The sequence below is a fragment of the Eurosta solidaginis genome, chromosome 3, assembly GCF_040869045.1.
Source record: "Eurosta solidaginis isolate ZX-2024a chromosome 3, ASM4086904v1, whole genome shotgun sequence".
Classification (NCBI taxonomy): domain Eukaryota; kingdom Metazoa; phylum Arthropoda; class Insecta; order Diptera; family Tephritidae; genus Eurosta; species Eurosta solidaginis.
Window position 1 is genome coordinate 174,081,365 of NC_090321.1, and position 21,398 is coordinate 174,102,762.

The 21,398-nt window shown below is 37.1% G+C and overlaps 1 protein-coding gene across 1 annotated transcript in view; it reads left to right on the top strand.

Moving 5' to 3' along the window:
* 5-HT1A (5-hydroxytryptamine (serotonin) receptor 1A) overlaps positions 1-21,398 on the top strand; it is a 407,259-nt gene that overhangs the window by 205,573 nt on the left and 180,288 nt on the right. The window contains exons 5-6 of the mRNA XM_067777162.1: positions 387-631; positions 2,067-2,204. Of these exons, the coding sequence (XP_067633263.1) occupies positions 387-631; positions 2,067-2,204 (383 nt within the window). The remainder of the gene's footprint in view (positions 1-386; positions 632-2,066; positions 2,205-21,398) is intronic.

The window sequence follows — 21,398 nt, forward strand, 5'->3', positions numbered from 1 at the left end:
AGGAAAGGACACCCACTCCCAGTCCTTATGTTTAATGGTACATATGACTAATAGCGCTTTTTTCTTGTAATTTTCCACGCATGGGTTTTCTGAGGTCTTTGCAGGTTTGAGTATTCATTAGATATACTTATTAATTAGTTAAATGGCATCATTTCCTACGTGCAAAGAAATTTTTCCGATGGTATGCATGATTTCAAAGAAATGTTATAACTTTGTTAATCTAGTGCCTAAAACTGCAAAGTAGCGATCTGGTTTTTTAAACGATTATGAAATATTTTTTTATTGAATATCAATACCATATTAAAATGCGTCATGTTGCAAAACTAATTTACGACAGCACCTTAAAATATTGTTTTAGAAACTACTCCCTCTCAATATTTAGGAAGGCTTATTTGTACAAAGTGAAATAATAATTTCGATTTCTTTTTTCTTTATTTACAGATATTGGGCGGTGACAAACATCGATTATATTCATTCGCGTACAAGTAAACGTGTCTTCCTTATGATATTTTTTGTGTGGTCGGCGGCTGTAATTGTGTCGTTGGCGCCACAATTCGGGTGGAAGGATCCCGATTACTTACAGCGTATAGAACAACAAAAATGTATGGTTTCACAAGATGTTGCATATCAGGTAAGTACACTTCTCAATAATGTATGATCTTACAAATATTTTTTTTTCCAGCTAAATAATTTGAGAGGTGTGAGTTGTTTTGATTTATCTATTAATGAATTAAGAAAAATTATGGTTTTGGCACTGATAGCGACACTTGGCGTCGGCTATCGCGAAACAGGGATAGCTGACGTGACTTATTTTAAAACGGCCAAAATCGCATAGGCGGTCGTGTCAATCCTTCTGCTCGTCGATTAAAAACAGCCGTGAGTCGTCAAGGCACAGCAGCATGCTGTAGAAAGGACAACACGACGATCACTTCATGAGAGGAGAAAATGGAGTGTGGACTGAATCTGATGAAGAATCACTAAACATCTTCTAGAAGACTTACTTCCCTCAACTTACCTACCATGCGGAACCTGAGGCTTCCTTCTGATAGGTTAGTCTGCTCACGAATTGACAGGGAAGAAATAAGACTTGCTTTCAACAGCTCTTTCGTCTTCAAATCACTAGCCAGTATAAATTACTCGGATAATTATCCAGAAACTTCTCTGCCGGGAAAGGTTATATAGGACTTGCATCACTCCAACCTATGTCCCTCGAAGCTGGAGAAATCTGAAAGTATTTTTCATACCCGAAGTAGAACAACACATGAATTCGCAAAATTATACATGTCCTTAGGCCTTATCTCCTTCATGCTGTAAGTACTAAACGAAGCCTAGCTTTCTCTGAGGTCTACAGAAACTGCCCTCCATGATCTGGTGGGTACCACTACCTACAAATAATATGATCTCACAAGAAGCCTTTAACAATACAAAAATAAGCGTGATTACCAACGTTCTTGGCAACGAAGGTACAAACGACCTTATCTGTCAATGGAAGTAATCAATGCTTCAAAATATAGTAATACAAGCTAATTTGGGTTTGGTAACAACTAGCCGCCACGTGGGAAGAGGAACTCCACAAGCTGTGACTCTCCCCGTTTTTGGAGATCATCCGGCATACTGAGAGAATGGGGATCTCTGCTAATAGCACTAGCAGAAGCTGCGGAGAGAAAGGCAGCAAGGAATTACTCACGTACTACCTGTGCGAATGCCCAACTCTAGCATATACAGTTGGCCTCGTGTGTCTAGTATCTGGGCAGCACAGCAACCAACTTCTATATCTACTACCACCATTACTTCTACCTTTACCTCTACCTTAAACCTTTACCATTACCTTCATCCCTACCTCTACCTCCACCCCTACCTCTTTTACTATGTTGGCATGTAGTAAGTTAATTATTTTAGTAGCTGAATTTGAGCGAGTTTTAGTACCGTTAGAACATTAAGGATATTCATCTACTTTGAAAGTCTTCTTCTTTGGTTTGGCAGATATTAAAATTTTCGCGTCAATATGAACAAATTTTACTGCGTACGCATACCAGTTTGACATTCAACTTTTAATTAATTTCCAGGTCTTTGCTACATGTTGCACATTTTACGTGCCACTCCTCGTCATATTGATGCTTTATTGGAAAATTTATCAAACCGCACGAAAACGCATACACAGACGACGGCCGCGGCCAATCAATGTTGCTGCCAACAATAATCAGGTAAGTGAAAATTAGTTACGGTGCTCTTTTCTACTTTTCTGCTAATGAATAGGTGAACATTATTTGAAAGCAATATGAATTTGATTAAAACGTGTTTTCATCTCCCTCTTCTATCCCAGCTAACTAAGTAATTACCAAAGCAGGATTCTCAAAAGTTATATTTGAACTATGACAAATGTATGTATGAATATTAGACTGGATCGATTTGTTAACCGATATCGCGCCATCGATTTTTCGATAGGATTTGGACTCAGGAAAAAAGTTCTACTACGCATACCCAAAAAAATAATTTTCGAGCCTGCGAAATTTCATTTTTTTTTTTTTTACTTTTTCGACTTTGATTTTTAAGGATTTTTCATGACTTACTAAAAAGTTTTCATTTAATTCTAAAAAAAAAATTTTTTTTTCAAAAAGCTGTTATCGCCAACGTTTTTAGCAAACATTTTTGGGTCGGACAGGGTACACATATGAAAACTTTTTTAGTAGGTCATGAAAAAAACCTTGAAAATCAAAGTCGAAAAAAAGTAAGAAAAATTAAATTTCGCAGGATCTAAAATTATTCTTTTGGGTAGGCATAGTGGAATTTTTTTTCCTGAGCCCAAATCCTATCGAAAAATCGATGCCGCGATTTCGCTTAACTTTCGTCCATACAAATCAACCCAGTCTAATTTATATACAAATTCCATTATTAAATGTTTCCACTATAGGTTTACAAATCAATCTTTGGGCATGGAAAATCACCTATTCAGTGCAGCACCGAAAAGGCTTAGGGTATACGAATAAATTAAAAATCTACATGAGAGGAATGACTGAAGGTTTATTATTACATATATCGAAGACAACATCATATAATCCGTGAGATTATTTGTGGGAAAGCTATTCTTGGCAACCAAGTAAATACATACATACATACAATGTATCGAAATTATTTGTATTGTTTGAGCTATGAGAATAGATGTGAAAATGTGTGAAACGTCATGGCAACCACGTCTATTTATTCGATATTGACTGTCATTAATTCGAATTCTGTTGAAGATATCATGTTGAAATTTCGAAAGGCTGTTGTACTTGCTTTTCCATATACAGACCGGGATGAAATCAGCAAAAGTGTGTGCTACAAAGGTCAAGGCAACAAGATTTGCTGCTGATGTATTTGTGATATGTAACTCCCCCTGCCAAAAATAAAAGCCAAATTCAAATAAAGGGAGAGTTTTTAACTACAGAACTGGTGATAATCGGATACGGAGCGGCACAGTTGCTAACCACACTTGTACCAATAGCGCTGAAGTCTTAGCTTCATTTACTAAATATATTTAATCAAAGGGCGTGCGTTGGTCGTGCTTGAAATGTAGAAATGCAGATCCATGGAAGTGGATCTTTTTAAGATTTTCAAACATACTCGAAATGCATTCTCCGAAATTGGTAAAGAACTTTCTGCATAGGGGGATAAATTCAAGTATTATGAAAACTTGTTTAAAATTTTTAGTAATACATTTAATTTACCTCCTAATGCTAATAGTGACAGCCGCGATAATAAACGAAAACGGACTAATATCTCGACTGGCGTACTGACCCTCGACCCCCCAAATTGATCCGATAAGGTCGAAAGGGGTATCAACGGATGCGTGACACTGCCAGTTATAATAATCCAATTGCGAAATTTAACTGTTGTTGTTGTAGCGATAGGACACTCCCCGAAGGTCCTGGGGAGTGTTATCGAAGTTAATGGTCCTTCGCCGGATGCAGATCCAGTATGTTCTTGTAACAAGCAGCATTAAAGTACTAGGCCGACCATCTCGGGGACGATTTGGTATGACCACATGAAACCTTCTAGGCCATACTGCCCTCCCACCCCCTACATCCATGGGGATCCGGGGGTCGCTAGAGCCACGGGTGGGTGAGGTTGACAATTAGGTTGGAGAAGCTATATGTTGCACTGTCAACCCCTTGAGAGGGCTGCGCTACACAACCCCTTGATTCAGTTTGGTATTTTAGTCGCCTCTTACCACAGGCATACCTACCGCGGGTATATTCTAAGCCCCCTAAACCGCGGGGGAGTGAAATTTAATTCTTCCTAACCGTTCAAAAGTTATTTAAAAGCAAGCGCATTATTAAAACAAAATAATAAACGAAAAGTTAAATAAAAAATTTATATGCTCACATTGTATAATTTTTTCAAAAAATGAATGAGAAAAATGAATTCAAATAAAATGTACCAAGTCGGACATGTCTTTAAATTGACTCAAGTTATTAAAAAATGACTCAAGTTTTCAAAAATTCTATATCCCAATTGGCTAAAAAGAATAAGCGAAATGAGTGATGCTACATCCTTTAGTAGGTTCCAGGGGTTCATACACTTCTTTAAGGTGATTCTCACCTCATACTTATGATACGTTGGTGAAGGGTTTGAAAAATCACTTGGCCTTATATTCAAAAATCTGTTGTTTATTTGCGAAACATAAAATAACGTCTGAAATTTTAATTTAGATTTTCACCTATCATCTTTCAACACCCAAGTCTCCCGGTTTGACATTTCCTAAAGTTGGCGGCCCTATCCCAACTAGTCCCTTGGAGTTAATAACATTAATTATAGCGTATCAACCAAATTTAAATATTATCTAAACGTCACAGCTCCTGCTACATATGTGAGTACGTAAGAACACTCAAAGTAATGAAGTAAAAGCTTTCTCAAGACAATCGAACAAATGACCGAATATGCTACTACCTTAACTTAGTGGACAGTTGAACTTGTCTAAAAAGTGAGGCTCCGCGGTTATTCATAATGAACTCTTACATCAAAAGGCCGGAAAACACCAGTTTGGGCTAAGCATATAACCTTAACATCTTTCAACGTAAAATCGGTCCAACCACATTCCGAAATTCGGTTTGGTTTAACGAAGACTATTGAAATAAAATATTTCGAACACAAACGTTCGTAAATTTTGATCTGCGTTAAAAAAACTTTATCCAGGGTCCTTGTAAAATTGTATAGATGCACCGAGGATTATACTATTTTCACCCATGAGTTAATACTTGAACTGTCTAAGATCCCGAGGGCGGCATCCTTGGCCGAATAGTTACTCCCTAACTTTTAAAGCTGTCTGGTAGTGGTCGGCAGCATAGCGCGAAAAAAATCCACTATAAATTCTTCGGAGCTACACCTAGAGCTGCTAGGAAAATGACGTCGACGAAGATATGGGTTCGAAGTCGAAGTCCTACAGTTTCGGTGCTGGCATGTGGTTTGAGGTGTGATGGTAAGTAGGCGTGGTAACAACTGGTCGTCAGGATTGTTACTGTTCGCACTTCGGAAATTATAGCTCTATAAGAAACAACTGGAGGGGCCCTTTAGTGCAATCAGCAATAATGGGTGCTAATCGTTAAATTGCACCAATAGTGTCATGAGTATTAAAATACCATTAATAGCAACCGTAAGTCGCCTTTATACGTGACCAGCAAGGAGCAGCAAAAGATTTAAAAAATCGTGTCGACAACGAGTACTAGGAATTGGCCCAGAGCATCTCCTTCGGTGAAACTACGCTTTGCACGAGACATACAGACAAAAGTGTGATCATTTTAAGCAGCAGTAAGGTCCTTAAACCGAGGTTAGGTTCGAAGCCTCCCTGGAGTAAGTGAACGAAGGACAGTCCCTCCGCAAGGAGGTACTCCTTAAAATTTTTTGAACGATCCGCGAGACTTTGAGACTAAAACGTTGATTTCCTTAAATACATGAAGGCAAAGTCTTTCCTAGATATAAACAAGCTTTGTAAAGTAAAACAATAAACAAGCTTTGTAAAGTAAGAAATCCTGCGTATGCCGGCGCGCCGGTCACACCGCCGCCGCCAATAATTAGTAGTGCCTACGCCGCCGCCGCCGATAAAGTGATCGGCGTAAACCTCTAGTGTGAACCCAGGGCATTCGGTGTGGTAGGCGGAGCACGCTACCATCACACCACGGTGTTCGCCAATCTTCGAGATAACTTCATAAAATTCGGTGTGTGGGAATATTTAGGTGTCAAATTTATCATTTGTCGGGACCGATCGAATCGAACACTATATCATGCACATATCTCCCATTCAACCGATTTGTCGGATAAGAGGGTTTTCGTAATTTCTTCATCAATTTATTAGCTAGAAGCTTGAAATTTCACATGATGGGAACATATCAGGCATGACTTATTTTGTTTTTTTGATTTTCCGACAGGGTGGATAAATGATGTATATTGGAACGATTTTCCGTCATCGCTTGTCAAATTTGGTTTTTGTCTCAAAACATCATATCAGGCATACATTGTTATCTGAAAAATGTTTAAGATCGGTAAAGATTTTATGAATTTTTGACATTTCATCAGATTATTGTTCAGCTGCATTCATGAAGGTGTAAGGTATATGGCGCAGCCTTTCCTCTTTTCCACTAACGAAATCAATTTCCCAGAAACAAATAATTTCGCGCTTTGTGAGAGCAACTTCGCCGCCTTCTTATCGGTAACAGCCGATACCGAAAAGCTATTGTTTTACTATCAGCTTATTAATAAGAGCGAAATTAACGATTTGTTTTCGGCTTATTATCACCGGGTTTGAGTTGTTATAAATGGAATGTGTCATGAATTTTATTTTTAATCTTATCGGTATCTGTTTCATAACAAACCCATTTGTGTATAAAAAAATTATAACAAATTGGTAACACTGCGATAAGGAATTGATAATTTTTTTGATAGCGAATCGACAACGTTTTCGTTTACGATAATACACGACGTAAATACCTTACTCTTCTTCGGAATTCCCCCATATCCAATACTGTGAGCAGAGATGTTAACACATCAAAAAAAGAGGAAAGGCTATTTTTGGTAGTAAAAGTATCAAAGTTTAGAAACTTTCCGACATAGAATTAGTTAACTCCTAGCAACTAACATCTTGAATTTTTTCACATATCGAGGCTTGAGAAATCTATAAAATGGTTGTTGAAGGAGCAGGAAAAGGTGGCTGCTAATTTATTTTTCCTATTTTAGTTTTCTAACAACTGTCACTGAAAATTAATCAATAATGGATTTGGCAAATAAACTAAGATTTGTAATTTTCGTCAATAATATTTTATAAGCTTCAATAGTGTCATCGATAGTAAGCGAATACTAAATCCGATTGATTTGAAAATACTTCTGTGTTGTATAGTGTAACTACAATAAGAAAGAACAGCACGAGGAGGATTATGCATTCGGCGCATGCTTTGCTCGTGGTTAAACAAAATTTGCAACAACATTAATGTATAGCTTAATTGCTTTGCACAATTCGATCGAATGAAGCCACGTTCCGCATCACAATTTGCAACCAAAAATATAAACACTGCTCAACCAACATAATAAGTAATTGTCATACTTGCTGATCATTTTATTCCTAAATTTTTTTTTTAATTTTTTCATGTATTATACGTTCTAATTTGTACGCATGTATGTATGTATGTATTAGAGATATACGCCGCCGGCGCGTTGCTATATTTTCTACTCGTTTAAGACTGTTTAGGCCCTTTATTGTTCATGTCGTAAATTGGTGGGATATAGTCGAAAGTGGTATCAACGGATGCGCATCACTGCCAGCTATAAGAAACTAATTGCGAAATTTAACTCTTTCTAACTGTTCAAAAGTTATTTAAAAAAACAGGCTTTTTCGATGTCAGCTTGACACGGACTTGGTATCACCCAATTTACCAAGTTATTAAAACAAAACAGTAAAAGAAAAGATATATAATAAATTTATATGCTCACTTTGCATATTTTTTTCAAAAAATGAATAATGAACAATGAATTCAAATAAAATGACCCACGGCGTTTCAAATTGCCCTCATGTTGTTAAAAAAGTAAAAAAGGTGCCGATTTTTTTTTTTTTTTTAATTTTATATTGCGATTGGCTGAAAGAATAAGCCAAATCAGTGATGCAAAATCCTTTCGTAGGTTCTAGGGCCATAAACACTCCTTTGAAATAATTCTTACCTCATACTTAAGTTGAGGATATATGCACGTATGAGAAGGTTTTGGGGCTTACATTCAAAAATCTGTTGTTTATTTGCGAAATTATAAAATAGCATCTGAAATGTTAATTTTAATTTTCATACTTCATCCTTCAACACCCAAGCCTCCCGGTTTGGCATAAAGTTGGTGGCCCTATCCAAAAATAGTCCCTTGGAGTGAGTCACATTGATTATAGCCTATCAGCCAAGTTAAATATCACCTACACGTTACAGCTCCTTTTACAAATGTGAATACGTAGACACATATATGTATTTACCAGGTGAGGCTTTGTCCTTCGCAAGAACACTCAAAGTGGTGAAGCAAAACTTTCCCAAGTGAGTCGATATAATGACCGTGTGTGCTATTACCCTAACGTAGTGGACAGTCGAACTAGTCTGAAAACTGAAGCTACGGGGTCATCCATAATGAGCTCTTATATCATAAGGCCGGAAAACAGCAGTAAACATCTTTCAACTTAAAATCGGTCGAATTTCATTCTAAAATATCGTTTTGATTTAACGAAGACTATTGAAATCAATGATGTGAACACATACGTCTGCAAACTTTGGTCTACATTTTAAAAATTTTATCCAGGGTCCTTGTAAAATTTTAATTATGTAGATGCGCCGAGTATTATACGATTTTAACCCATTACGCAATGACTTACAATTAGATTGTTATGATTTCGAAGGGCCGAATAGTCACTCCCTAACGTTTCAAGGTGTTTCTCTGGTGTAGCTCGGCAGCATAGCGTGACAAAAGCATCCGTTGGAAAGTCTTCGGAGCTACACTTAGAGCTTCTAGGAAAGTGACGTCAACGAAGGTATGAGTTCGAAGTCGCAGTCCTATAGCTTCTGTGCTGGCATATGTTGTGAGGGTCAGGAGGCATGGTAGCGACTGGTGGTCGGGATTGCTACTGTTCGCACATCGGTAATTGTATCTCCTAAAAACAGCCGAAAAACTGGAGGCGCCCGTGCCACGAGAGTCATGAGTATTAATAGACCATTAATAGCAACCGTAAGTCGCCTTTTTGCGTGACCGTCAAGGAGCCACAAATGACTTTTTAAAGAAATTGTGTTCGCGACGATTATTAGGAGTTAACACTAGGCGAAACTACGCTTTGCACGAGATACACAGACAAAAGTGCGGCTATTTTATGTATCTCTATTTCTTTTCAGCAGACGCAGCAGTACCAATTCCAAAGACCGGGGTTAGGTTCGAAGCCTCTCTGGAGTAAGTGAACGAGGGACCATCCCTCCGCAAGGAGCTACTCCTGTGAACATTTTTGAACGATCTGCGAGATCTTGAGGCAAAACTCCGGATCTTTCCGAAATGGCCAACACGTTGATTTCCTTAAACACATACAAAAAAAACCTTTCCTAAATACTATTTTTTTTTAATAAGAACACCGGCGCCCACGCCGCCGCCGCTGATAAAGTGATCGGCGTAAACCTCTTGTATTTATAAAATAACTTGTCGTAACGCAAAACAATGAAGTCCGGATTAAAGCAGATGTGGCAGTGGTGGACTAGCGGTATTCAAGAACAAAACAGCAACAAACTACACTATGTGCAGATAAATGGTCAACCACAAAATTGGATGCCAGGCGTAATGAAGTCCAATTGTGCAACCACAATTGCTTGGTATACCATTTTTTTGTAGTACAAATTGTTGTTGGTATTTGCTTTTTGCCCATATACGAATAATTACGCAGCGCATCTGTTGTAGTAGCAGCTGACAGCTCAAATATGTATAGTGGTTGCGGTTAGAGGCGGAGAAAAATGTTTATAGAATGACAAACAGCTGCACGCACTGAGAAGAGTTTACAAACGGAAATTGTGCAATAGATGCGAAAATGAAAGTGCGCGCGACAAAGAGAGCAATAACGAATATGCAATAAGAAAGTACAGCAAATGGTTGAGTGAAAAAAGTTACAAAATACAAAAATTACTTGCAGCAAAATAATTGCTTAGCAAAATAGACTAAAAGCAAAGTGACTGGTCGCATAGCAAGCATGGGAGGACTAACAAGTGTTCGGTGAGTCAAAGGAATATTTTTGAAATGGCGTAAATTGATTTTAAAATTTTCTCGAAAGAATGCAGACAACTAAGGAGCAAAATCTCCATAACTTCCTCAGAATATTCTTGAAGTAAATATACAAAGAGTTCCGCAAAATCACCATCTCCGCCGTGGTCTGCTTTATTTCGCAAATAAGACTTCTGTAGGTAGGAAAAGTAAAATGTCAAGACGCCTTTTTTGTCACAACTACAAACACACAATACTTGTATAAACCCGCACTCGGTCTATGTACAAACCATTGTACTGTTTTCGTTGTTGTTGTTTCTACTTTCCAAAAGGCTTCATGCATTATCCTGGCGAAGGCTGGAAAGGCGTTAAGAAAATGCCCAACAAAATCAACATCTTCAAGTCAAGAAAAGGTTTCATAGTCTAGTAGCGTGATCCGATATTTATGGCAGGTGAATTCACCTTTCAGCAATCCCACAAGTTTTCTGGGGATTAGAGCAGACATGGGTAGACCTTCTGTGACTGATGATATAATTAATCCTGCTCACGCAAAGCCGTTCGTTGCTTTCTGGCCTCAACTAGCCATAAATTCAATAGGCGATGGTCGAACTGTTAAAACTCATGAAGACCTCAGAAATGTCCGCCCACATTGGCCAATTTGTCAGCCGTCTCATTCGCAAGCACTTCTGTGTATCCCAGCGTTATATTTGGCAGCATTGTTAATCCGTAGCTTACAGGACCTGGGCATAAGTCAGCTTTTTAGGCATAAAAATCATTGTAAAATGTGTAAGTCCGGACTCAATTAAATACAACAGTAAGAAACTACCTTAAGTGAAGGTGGAATGATTCATTAAACTTACCGTGCACAACGGCCCCAGTCTCGACAGAATTCATGACAAGCAAATTCTCATTATACCAAGTGTCAATAATATTCGGAGTAGTTTGCGCTTTCCTTTCAACTTCTGCAATAGGAGGACCTCCAAGTAATGGTCAAAAACACCAAAGCTATAGAGAAAGTACGACACCTTGGGGTAATCCTTATTTACCTAGCTTTTATGTATGAACCCTCTTTCCTGAACCCAAATGACTTTCAGCATTGAAAGAATTCAATTAGCCAGATTGTTTTACACCTAAGGCCCAAAGTAACGTTGTCAAATGCACCTTTTATAAGTACGATAATACTTCTCTTCGCTCCATAGTACGACCCATCCAGTTTTTAGTAGTACCTGGCAGTTAAGGACTAATTACAAAGTCAACTAGGCGTTATGTGAATGCAACAAAGCCGGAAGATTTGAAACGGTTGAAATATGCAAAAGAATATGAAATGGCATCCTGATTCGACAGGTTTTTTGATACTAAGCAGTCGGACCTTAAATTTTCGATTCTCATATTTTCGCTTCCTATTATTGGGGAGAGTGGTCCAACTACTGCAGCTTTGCAAACCTGCAAACCTTGAAGAGTCATGCCCACCGATGTATTTATTTAACAAGGTATGTTGTTTTTGTTATAGCGATAAAGACACTCCACGAAGGTTTTGGGGAGTGTTGTGCATGTTGGCGGTTCACTCAAAGAGAAAAGCTGATAAAATCAACCGAATTATGGGGCCATTCAACCGAATACTGTTAACTTAAGACCAAGAGTTGTTCTTCTGTTGAAATGACCATACAAGTTCGTCTTCTCGACAAAAATCTCCGTTGAATTAACCATAGTACGACCAATTTTAATGAATGACTGTTAATTCAAGAACAACAAACCTGACTTATTGATTTTAATAGCTTCATTTTTTTTTTGTTGGTGTCTTTCCGGCTACAGATCCGATACATTCCGGTAACATGAAACATTAGGTACAAAACCAACTATCTCGGGAATAATTTAATATGACCTGTTAGGTCATTTCGCCCACCCCCTAATTCCATGAGGAACTTCCGGTAGCCAGAGCCTCATCTGCTAAAGAAACATGATTCGACACGGGTATACCGCTGCACTATTCGGTTGAAGAAATTACTTGAAGCTTCATTTTAATTTATTTAATGTTAAGCATGCCTCTTTACTTGCTGTTTTTATTGCCCATCCATAACAAAAAAGCCATCTAGAATAAAGAAAAAAATTGTCTGCTAATATATAAAAAAATGAATGCTTCGCGCGAATAACCTCGGAGGAGATTTAAGCCAAGCTTCTTATCCAATTTGCGTGCACTTTTTAGTTTTCCCAAAAAGTTCGCTGACTCCGAATGGCGTCTGAAAGGCATTTGAGTTCATTGATAAGCTTCTCATGTTAGATATACACTAGGAGTGTACTTAGTTCAAAATACTTATTTACAAGTAAGCTTGTATAGTATATCGATAAATACAGACTTTCTTCACGAATTTGTTTTGTTGTTCTAACTCATCATAAATGCGAGATATTGAAATGAACTCAAAACGGGTGTTTGAGCGTTTGACTCGCAGCGAATAAAACACACAAACTGTTTTTTTGGAAACAAAATTTTAGTTTTGTAAAAATTTCGATCAAAACTGAATTGAAGTTAACTATTTCTTTTAATTAGAACTAAAGTACCTATTATATACTCTTTCACATCATAAAGAAAATAACCATCTCATATAGCTAAGCTTTAATATGCAAAAAAACCTGTTTTTAAACCGGAGCTTTTTGTGAAGAATTATTGTATTAAATACGTTTTTATTAATCTTTGCTTATAATATTGTAACGAATTTTGGGTAATTCCTGAAACATATACACCTTCTGTTAACGTTCAAATCGCTGAACTGTCGAATATATACTCCAATATTCAGTATTGTAAAATAGTCTTTATTAGACTACTTTGGGAGTTGTACTTGTCAATTTTATCACGTACTTCACACAAGTGTGTTAAAATCAAACTGATTACTGATTCCTCAGCTTGCACTGCTCTTATACTCTCGGTTATCTCGTTTGCGAATTCTCCTAAGATGAAGTCGTTTCACGAACCTCTGTTCCAGAACAGCTGCACCTCATGCTTGGTTGCCAGCTATATACATGTATATTTGTAGTTTATTCTTTTCTTCTAGCCATATGCGTGTGTATGTGTGAGTATCAACTTCTGCTCTATGTGAGATATACTTCATCGCCTTCTATCTAAGTTTGACTGCTTGCTGTTTTTGTTGTACCTATTATTTACTAACAACATAGTGATGCTAATATTCGCCATAATATATTCAAACAAGGATGTTTCATTTCTTTTTCCTTTTAAGCCAAAATACACTTAAAAAATGTGCCTGTCGTACTTTTTTCAAGCCGTTTACATAGCATTTTCAAATTTTCGTTAAAAATTGTGTGTAAACATTTTTTCATACTGTTTCATTCTCTACAATTTGTATGGGGAATTGAACTATTTTTTAAATTTATGTAAATTTATGTAAACAGATAAATCAAAAACCTCTTCTTTCGTGCGCAACATCCAGTGGTGACCGGAACGCATTCTTTGATTCAAAGTTTACAATAAGTTCATACGAAGCTTAAGCCCAACTTAATTCGCCATACTTTTATTGAACCCCACATTGAAGTTTAAAAACTTATCGCAAGTTATACACAAATCTATTAATTGTGACAAAAAAGTGCGAAGTCAACGCGAAACGTTGTGAACTAATTCGAACTCTTTCAAGTTGTACGAATTTTAAAATAATTTAAAAAAAAGATAATTATTTCAAAGAAATCTATATTATTTCTTTGAAATCTATATTATTTCTTTGAAAACATTGATTAACCTACATAAAAGGCACATATATTTACACATCGCGCACCGATATAAAAAAGGGACTAACTGAAAAATCTGGATTTCCGAAGTTATGTGCACCACCAGGCATCCCAATTTACTACTTGATGAACTGTATTAAGGCTGAGTAACACAGCACTGTGCTGTGTTATTGTGTTAACACTCAGTAATGTGCGGCACGCACACGCACACTTACCGATTAATTTATAACACAGTGGCACACTCGATGCCACAAAGCTGACTGCGCAATGCCGCTCAAACTGCTAAATGATCATAACACAGTAACACGCTCTATAGCAGAGCCGGCCACACAAACCCTAAAACAATTGCATAAGTGTGTGTAAAAATTGAGTGACAACTCCAAACAGTGTGCTAAAAGAAAATGTGGAATGTGAAGTTTGAAATTAAAAAGGACTATGGTTATTTAATTTCAAGCTAATCCCGACTATTTTTACTTATATTCGTATAACTAATAACGCGGAAGTCGAGCTATTCAGATAAAACTTTTTTATAAAAGTAGATATGGTGTTTCTTCAATGCAAAATTTACTTTAAAAATTCACTTTTTCATTAAGAAAGAACTATAAAGCCAAGTAAATGTAAAGATAGAAATATATATTTTCAAAACATAAAGTTATTCAATAAAAACAAAATTATGAAAATTAATAAAACTAAGTAGAACGTATAAAAATATACATATATTAAATTGCCAATACTTATTAATAATTAATTAATTATTATTAATTATTAATAATTAATATTTAAATTGTCAATATTAATATGTATGTTCAAAGGAACTTAATAATACTAACTAAACGTATTAAAAGTAACTTTAACATTGCAGCATATTGTTTTTACTATGTGCCCAAAAAGTAGCATGGACTTTTCCTTTTGCATTCACTGTTGATTTTAGTGAGTTACAAGCGAAAGCAAACGATCGTAATCAGACATCGTTAGTGTCGGTGTGAAAATACGAACTCAAATTGCACAATGTGCAACTTTTGGCCGGCTTTGCTCTATAGCACAGAGAATGACACTCAGATCGTAAGTGCACATACATACATAGTCCATTGTGCTTGTGTGTTGATTGTATTGCTTTCCAATGACACTTCACTCAAAACCTATTTATACACAGGATACAAATATTACAAGATAAAACCGGTGAGAGGATAATGACATTTAAAAAGATTTTAAAATTCTCACCCACCGTGGTGTGATGGTAGCGTGCTCCGCCTATCACACCGTATGCCCTGGGATCGTACCCCGGGCAAAGCAACACCAAAATTTTAGAAATAAGTTTTTTTCAATTAGACACAAATTTTTCTAAGCGGGGTCGCCCCTCGGCAGTGTTTGGCAAGCGCTCCGAGCGTATTTCTGCCATGAAAAGCTCCTAGTGAAAACTCATCTGCCTTGCAGATGCCGTTCGGAGTCGGCATAAAACATGTAGGTCCCGTCCGGCCAATTTGTAGGAAAAATCAAGAGGAGCACGACGAAAATTGGAAGAGAAGCTCGCCTTAGACCTCTTCGGAGGTTATCGCGCCTTACATTTTTTTTTTTTTATTATCCGTAAGCACATGCTTGAACTGCAAGTTTTCTTGGACTCCTGCTAGAGGATACTGATGACAATTTGTAATTGACCGCACCTATGGAATGGGGCGAAAGAATTGCTACAACAACTACAATAACATGGAGAACTCGAAAGAATGTTAGTTCTTTCGATTTCGTCACTTTCGTCAGAGCGTCAATAATCATTAGTAAATCTGCAGTCCAGCATATCTTTCCAGCCATTTTATTTCGCACAATTATTTGAGTTTAAAACCAAATGGTTTTTTATAACGCAATATTAAACTTGGGATGCCTTTTTGGAAAAATCCCGTTTATTGTAGTTTCACGTCAGAAAAATTTTGTATCTACTTAATCTTGTATATTTTCATAAGTCTATTTGGAGACGAATCATTCTTATTCAATTATTAGCTTCACAATTTTCCGCAGAATTGGCTGACGAAGCATAAATCAGCTCCAATCGAGACTATTTTTATACTCAGCTGAGCAGAGCTCACAGAGAATATTAATTTTGTTCACATAACGGTACCCCGCAACGGCATAAACTAATCGAGATAGATATAGACTTTTATATATCAAAATGATCTGGGCGAAAAAATAAATTCGTTTAGCCATGCCCGTCCGTCCTTCCGTCTGTCCGTAAACACGATAACTTGAGTAAGTTTCGAGGTATCTTAATGAAATTTAGTATGGAAGTTCTTTGGCACTCATCTTAGATCGCTTTTTAAAATGAACGAAATCGGACTATAACCACGCCCACTTTTTCGATATCGGAAATTTCGAAAAACCGAAAAAGTGCGATAATTCTTTACCAAAGACAGATAAAGTGATGAAACTTGGTAGGTGGGTTGACCTTATGAGGCAGAATAGAAAATTATTAAAATTTTGGACAATTGGTGTGGCACCGCCCACGTTTAAAAGGTAATTTAAAAGTTTTCCAAGCTGCAATTTGGCAACTGAATATGTAATGTTCTGTTACACCCAAACTTAGCCTTCCTTACATGTTTTTTTTTTATTTCAAGCCCAGCCTTTTTACTGCCTCCAATATGATCTCCCCTAAAGCATCATAAGTTATAAATTTATTTATTTATTTATTTTATAAATGTGTACCTATGAACTGTTGTTGCCACAGATTTATAAAAAATTAATTACAATAAACATTTTTGTTAACAAAACTTTTTAACAGAAGAAAATTTGTAAATTTGATAAGTTTTGAAGTTAAATAAAAACTTAAACATATGGCAACACTAACAGTGCCAAGATTGAGTAAAATTTTCTGGACAGGTATTGGTATAAACAGTGTTTGCACTTGCTACTACTCAAGGCGAATCTATACCATGTGGTGGTAAAGCGAATTCAATCAATTCGCCGTGCAGATGAATGCCGAGTCAAAAGAAAATTTTCATTGATTTCGATTAACTAACATATTGTTGTACAAGGCTTTGTATGGAAAATTATCAATAAGAAGCAATCAGCTGTTGGGATAACACCACCTCTACTGAATTCGCCTTGCTACTACTACAGCTCTGACACTCAACATGAACAGAGCATAGAGCAGAGCCGTTAGCATATTAGAGACTACAAACGAAATGCTATTTGCAGTTGAGTGATAGCACAAACAAAAATTGTATTGCTATATCGATGGGTGAGCACACACTTGCGTTAAGTGCCTATTTGACCAAAACTGAGTTAACTGCACTTTCTGAAACTTCAGCATCATGCCTACCCAGTGAGCATTTTTTGTAAGCGAGTTATAAATAATGACGTCTCAGAAGGTAGTAGAAATATCTGTTCGCCTAAATATCAATCGCCTCTAAAAGACAAAATATGCTCTCCTGAAAACCTTGAAATTTGCCACATATCACAAGTGTAAGCTCACCCATCGATATGCTCTATTGGGCATTATTATGCAGAGCTTTGTCTTTCCTCTTGTTTTTGTTGTTGAAGCTGATGTAGCGTTGTGACATTGTGGCTTTATTTGTCGGTCCTTAAGTTTCTTTAGCTTCTTGTTGTTATTGTTATTGATTTTGGACACTCACTTCTGTTCCCACGTTTTATTGCAGAGCCGGCCACACAAATACTAAAACAATTGCATAAGTGTGTGTAAAAATTGAGTGACAACTCCCCACAGTCTGCTAAAAGAAAATATGGACTGTGAAGTTCGAAATTAAAAAGGACTCTGGTTATTTGATTTCAAGCTAATCCTAACAATATTTACTTATATTCATATAACTAAGAACGCGGAGGCCGACCTAGCCAGATAAAACTTTTTTATAAAAGAAGGTATGGTGTTTCTTCAATGCAAAATTTACTTAAAAAAATCACTTTTTCATTAAGAAAGAACTATAAAACAAAGTAAATGTAAAGATAGAAATATATATTTTCAAAACATAAAGTTATTCAATAAAAAAAAATTTATAAAAATTAATAAAACTAAGTAGAACGTATAAAAATTTATATTAAATTATCAATATTTATTAATAATTAATTAATTATTATTAATATTTAAGATTTTTGTTGGTAATAGGCTTTTTTGACCAATCGTTTTTTAATTGCAAATAAAGATACTTATTTCTATATATCTAATTTATTAACAACAATAAAGATAAAAATATTACATTAATTTGTGGTATAAAGATTACATTAATTTATATATATAAATTTACTTTATATATGTAACAAGAACAACACTAACATTGATTTGCATACGTACAAACATATACAACACTTACGTTATGTATTTGTTATTTAACTATTAAAACTAAAAGCATTAGTACCTTTTAACACTGGTATCATTGTCATACTGGTTCTTAACTATAAACATAAAAGGTAAACAGCTGCTATATTCTCGGAATTTTTTAAGGTATATCTGGCTCTCGCGTGTTTGTTCCTATCTATTATTTTTGTATTTGCCAGATCAGCTGAGTGTCCACTTGTTGTGATATGCTGTGCTAAGGCGGTGGTGGTTTTTTTATTTTGTATATCAGCTTCGTATTAATATATTAATTAATAATATTAATATATATATTGTCAATATTAATATGTATATTCAAAGGAATTTAATAATATTAACTAAAACGTATTAAAAGTCACTTTAACGTTGCAGCATATTGGTTTTATTATGTGCCCAAAAAGTAGCATGGACTTTTCCTTTTGCATTCACTGTTGATTTTAGTGAGTGGCAAGCGAAAGCAAACGATCGTGATCGCACATCGTTAGTGTCTGTGTGAAAATACGAACTCAAATTGCACAATGTGCAACTTTTGGCCGGCTCTGTTTTATTGCATATTGTTGTAGATAAGTTGAGGCACGAAAAAAGACAACGTTCTGCCTAACAATGCGCAACAGAGCAAATAGCAATTCATTTTATTTTTGCTATCGCTCCACTACAAATAGCATTTCGTTTGTAATTGTTATTCTTTTAGTAGCTCTGCTCTAAAACATGTCATAACTCATAGCAGAGCCCAAGAAATGCTATCACTTTTTTATGCTAAGGCCCTGCTTTGTTCATGTTCATAGCCGGAGCAATAGCATCAAAAAGCTCCAGGGCAGCATAACATTTTCAATCACTGGGTATAACTGCAAGACTGAAATGCTTTAAGCAACATTAAAACATACAAATTTCAATTCCTCAGACATTCATCAGTCCGATGCAAAGCTAAATCTCAGCGTGAAGTCTACGGATCTTAGAAAAGGCACACATTCATACATACATGCAAGTGTTTATACATAGTAAGTGCATATTTTTATACCCAGCTATACTTGTACACAGGGTATTATAACTTTGATTGGATAACGGTTCGTTGTACAGGTATAAAGGAATCGAGATAGATATAGACTTCCATATATCAAAATCATCAGTATCGAAAAAACATTTATTGAGCCATGTCCGTCCGTCTGTCCGTTAACACGATAACTTGAGTAAATATTGAGATATCTGCACCACATTTAGTACACAAGCTTATCTCGACCCAGAATAGACAGGTGTTGAAAATGAGCGAAATAGGATGATAACCCCGCACACTTTTTATATATTTAACATTTTTTTAACACAAGAAACATGATTATTTAGTAAATAATACACCTTACTTACTTACTTAATTGGCGCTTAACCGTCTAAACGGTTATGGCCGTCCAACAAGGCGCGCCAGTCGCTCCTTCGCTCCGCCAACCGGCGCCAATTGGTCACACCAAGGGAGTTTAAATCGTTTTCCACCTGGTCCTTCCAACGGAGTGGGGGCCGCCCTCTACCTCTGCTTCCATATTCCGATAGAAACACTTTCTTGGCCGGAGCATCATCTTTCATTCGCATAACATGGCCTAGCCAGCGCAGCCGCTGCGTTTTAATTCGCTGGACTATGTTGATGTCTGCGTATAGCTCGTACAGCTCATCATTAAATCTTCTTCGGTACTCGCCATCGCCAACGCGTAGAGGTCCATAAATCTTTCGAAGAACTTTTCTCTCGAACACTCCCAAAGCCGCTTCATCTGCTGTTGTCATGGTCCATGCTTCTGCCCCATATAGCAGGACGGGTACGATAAGTGACTTGTAGAGTATGATTTTCGTTCGCCGAGAGAGGACTTTACTTTTCAATTGCCTACCTAGTCCAAAGTAGCATTTATTGGCAAGATTGATTCTTCGCTGGATTTCAGTGCTGATGTTGTTGCTAATGTTGATGCTGGTTCCCAAATAAACGAAGTCTTTTACTATTTCGAAAGTATGGCTGCCAACAGTAGCGTGGTTGCCAAAGCGCATATGCGCTGACTCTTTGCTCGATGACAGCACGTACTTCGTTTTGTCCTCATTCACCATCAAACCCATCTTTACCGCTTCTTTTTCCAGTTTCGAGTAAGCAGAATTAACAGCGCGGGTGTTTAGGCCGATGATATCAATGCCATCAGCATATGCCAGCAATTGCATGCTTTTATAGTATATTTTTTCAGTGCGGTTAAGTTCTGCAGCTAGTATAATTTTCTCCAGCATCAAATTAAAGAAATCGCACGAAAGGGGGTCACCCTGTCTGAAATCTCGTTTAGTTTCGAACGGCTCGGAGAGGTCCTTCCCAATTCTGACTGAGCTGATGGTGTTGCTCAACGTCATTTTGCACAGCCGTATAAGTTTTGCGGGGAAACCAAATTCAGACATAGCGGCATATTGGCAGCTCCTTTTCGTGCTGTCGGAGGCGGCTTTAAAGTCGACGAAGAGGTGATGTGTGTCGATTCTCTTTTCACGGGTTTTTTCCAAGATTTGGCGCATTGTGAAAATCTGGTCGATGGTAGATTTACCAGGTCTGAAGCCGCACTGATAAGGTCCAATCAGCCGGTTCACGGTGGGCTTCAATATTTCGCACAATACACTTGAAAGGACCTTATATGCGATATTAGGAAGGTTGATTCCACGATAGTTGGTGCATTTTGCAGTATCCCCCTTCTTGTGGACTGGGCAAAGAACACTTAGATTCCAACCGTCGGGCATGCTTTCGTCCACCCATATTTTGCTAAGAAGCTGCTGCATGCGCCTTACCAACTCCTCGCCGCCGAACTTGAATAGCTCCGCAGGCAATCCATCAGCGCCCACGGCCTTGTTGTTTTTCAATCTGGTTATTGCTATTCTAACTTCGTCATAATCGGGCGGGGGGACATATATTCCATCATCATCGATTGCGGGATCGGGTTCTTCATCTCTGCGCGGTGAATTGCTGCCTCCATTTAGGAGAGCAGAGAAGTGTTCCCTCCATAATCTAAGCACTCTCTGGACATCAGTTACAAGGTCGCCGTTTTCATTCCTACAGGAGTTTGCCCCGGTCTTAAAACCTTCCGTCTGTCGCCGTATTTTTTGGTAGAATTTTCGGGCGTTA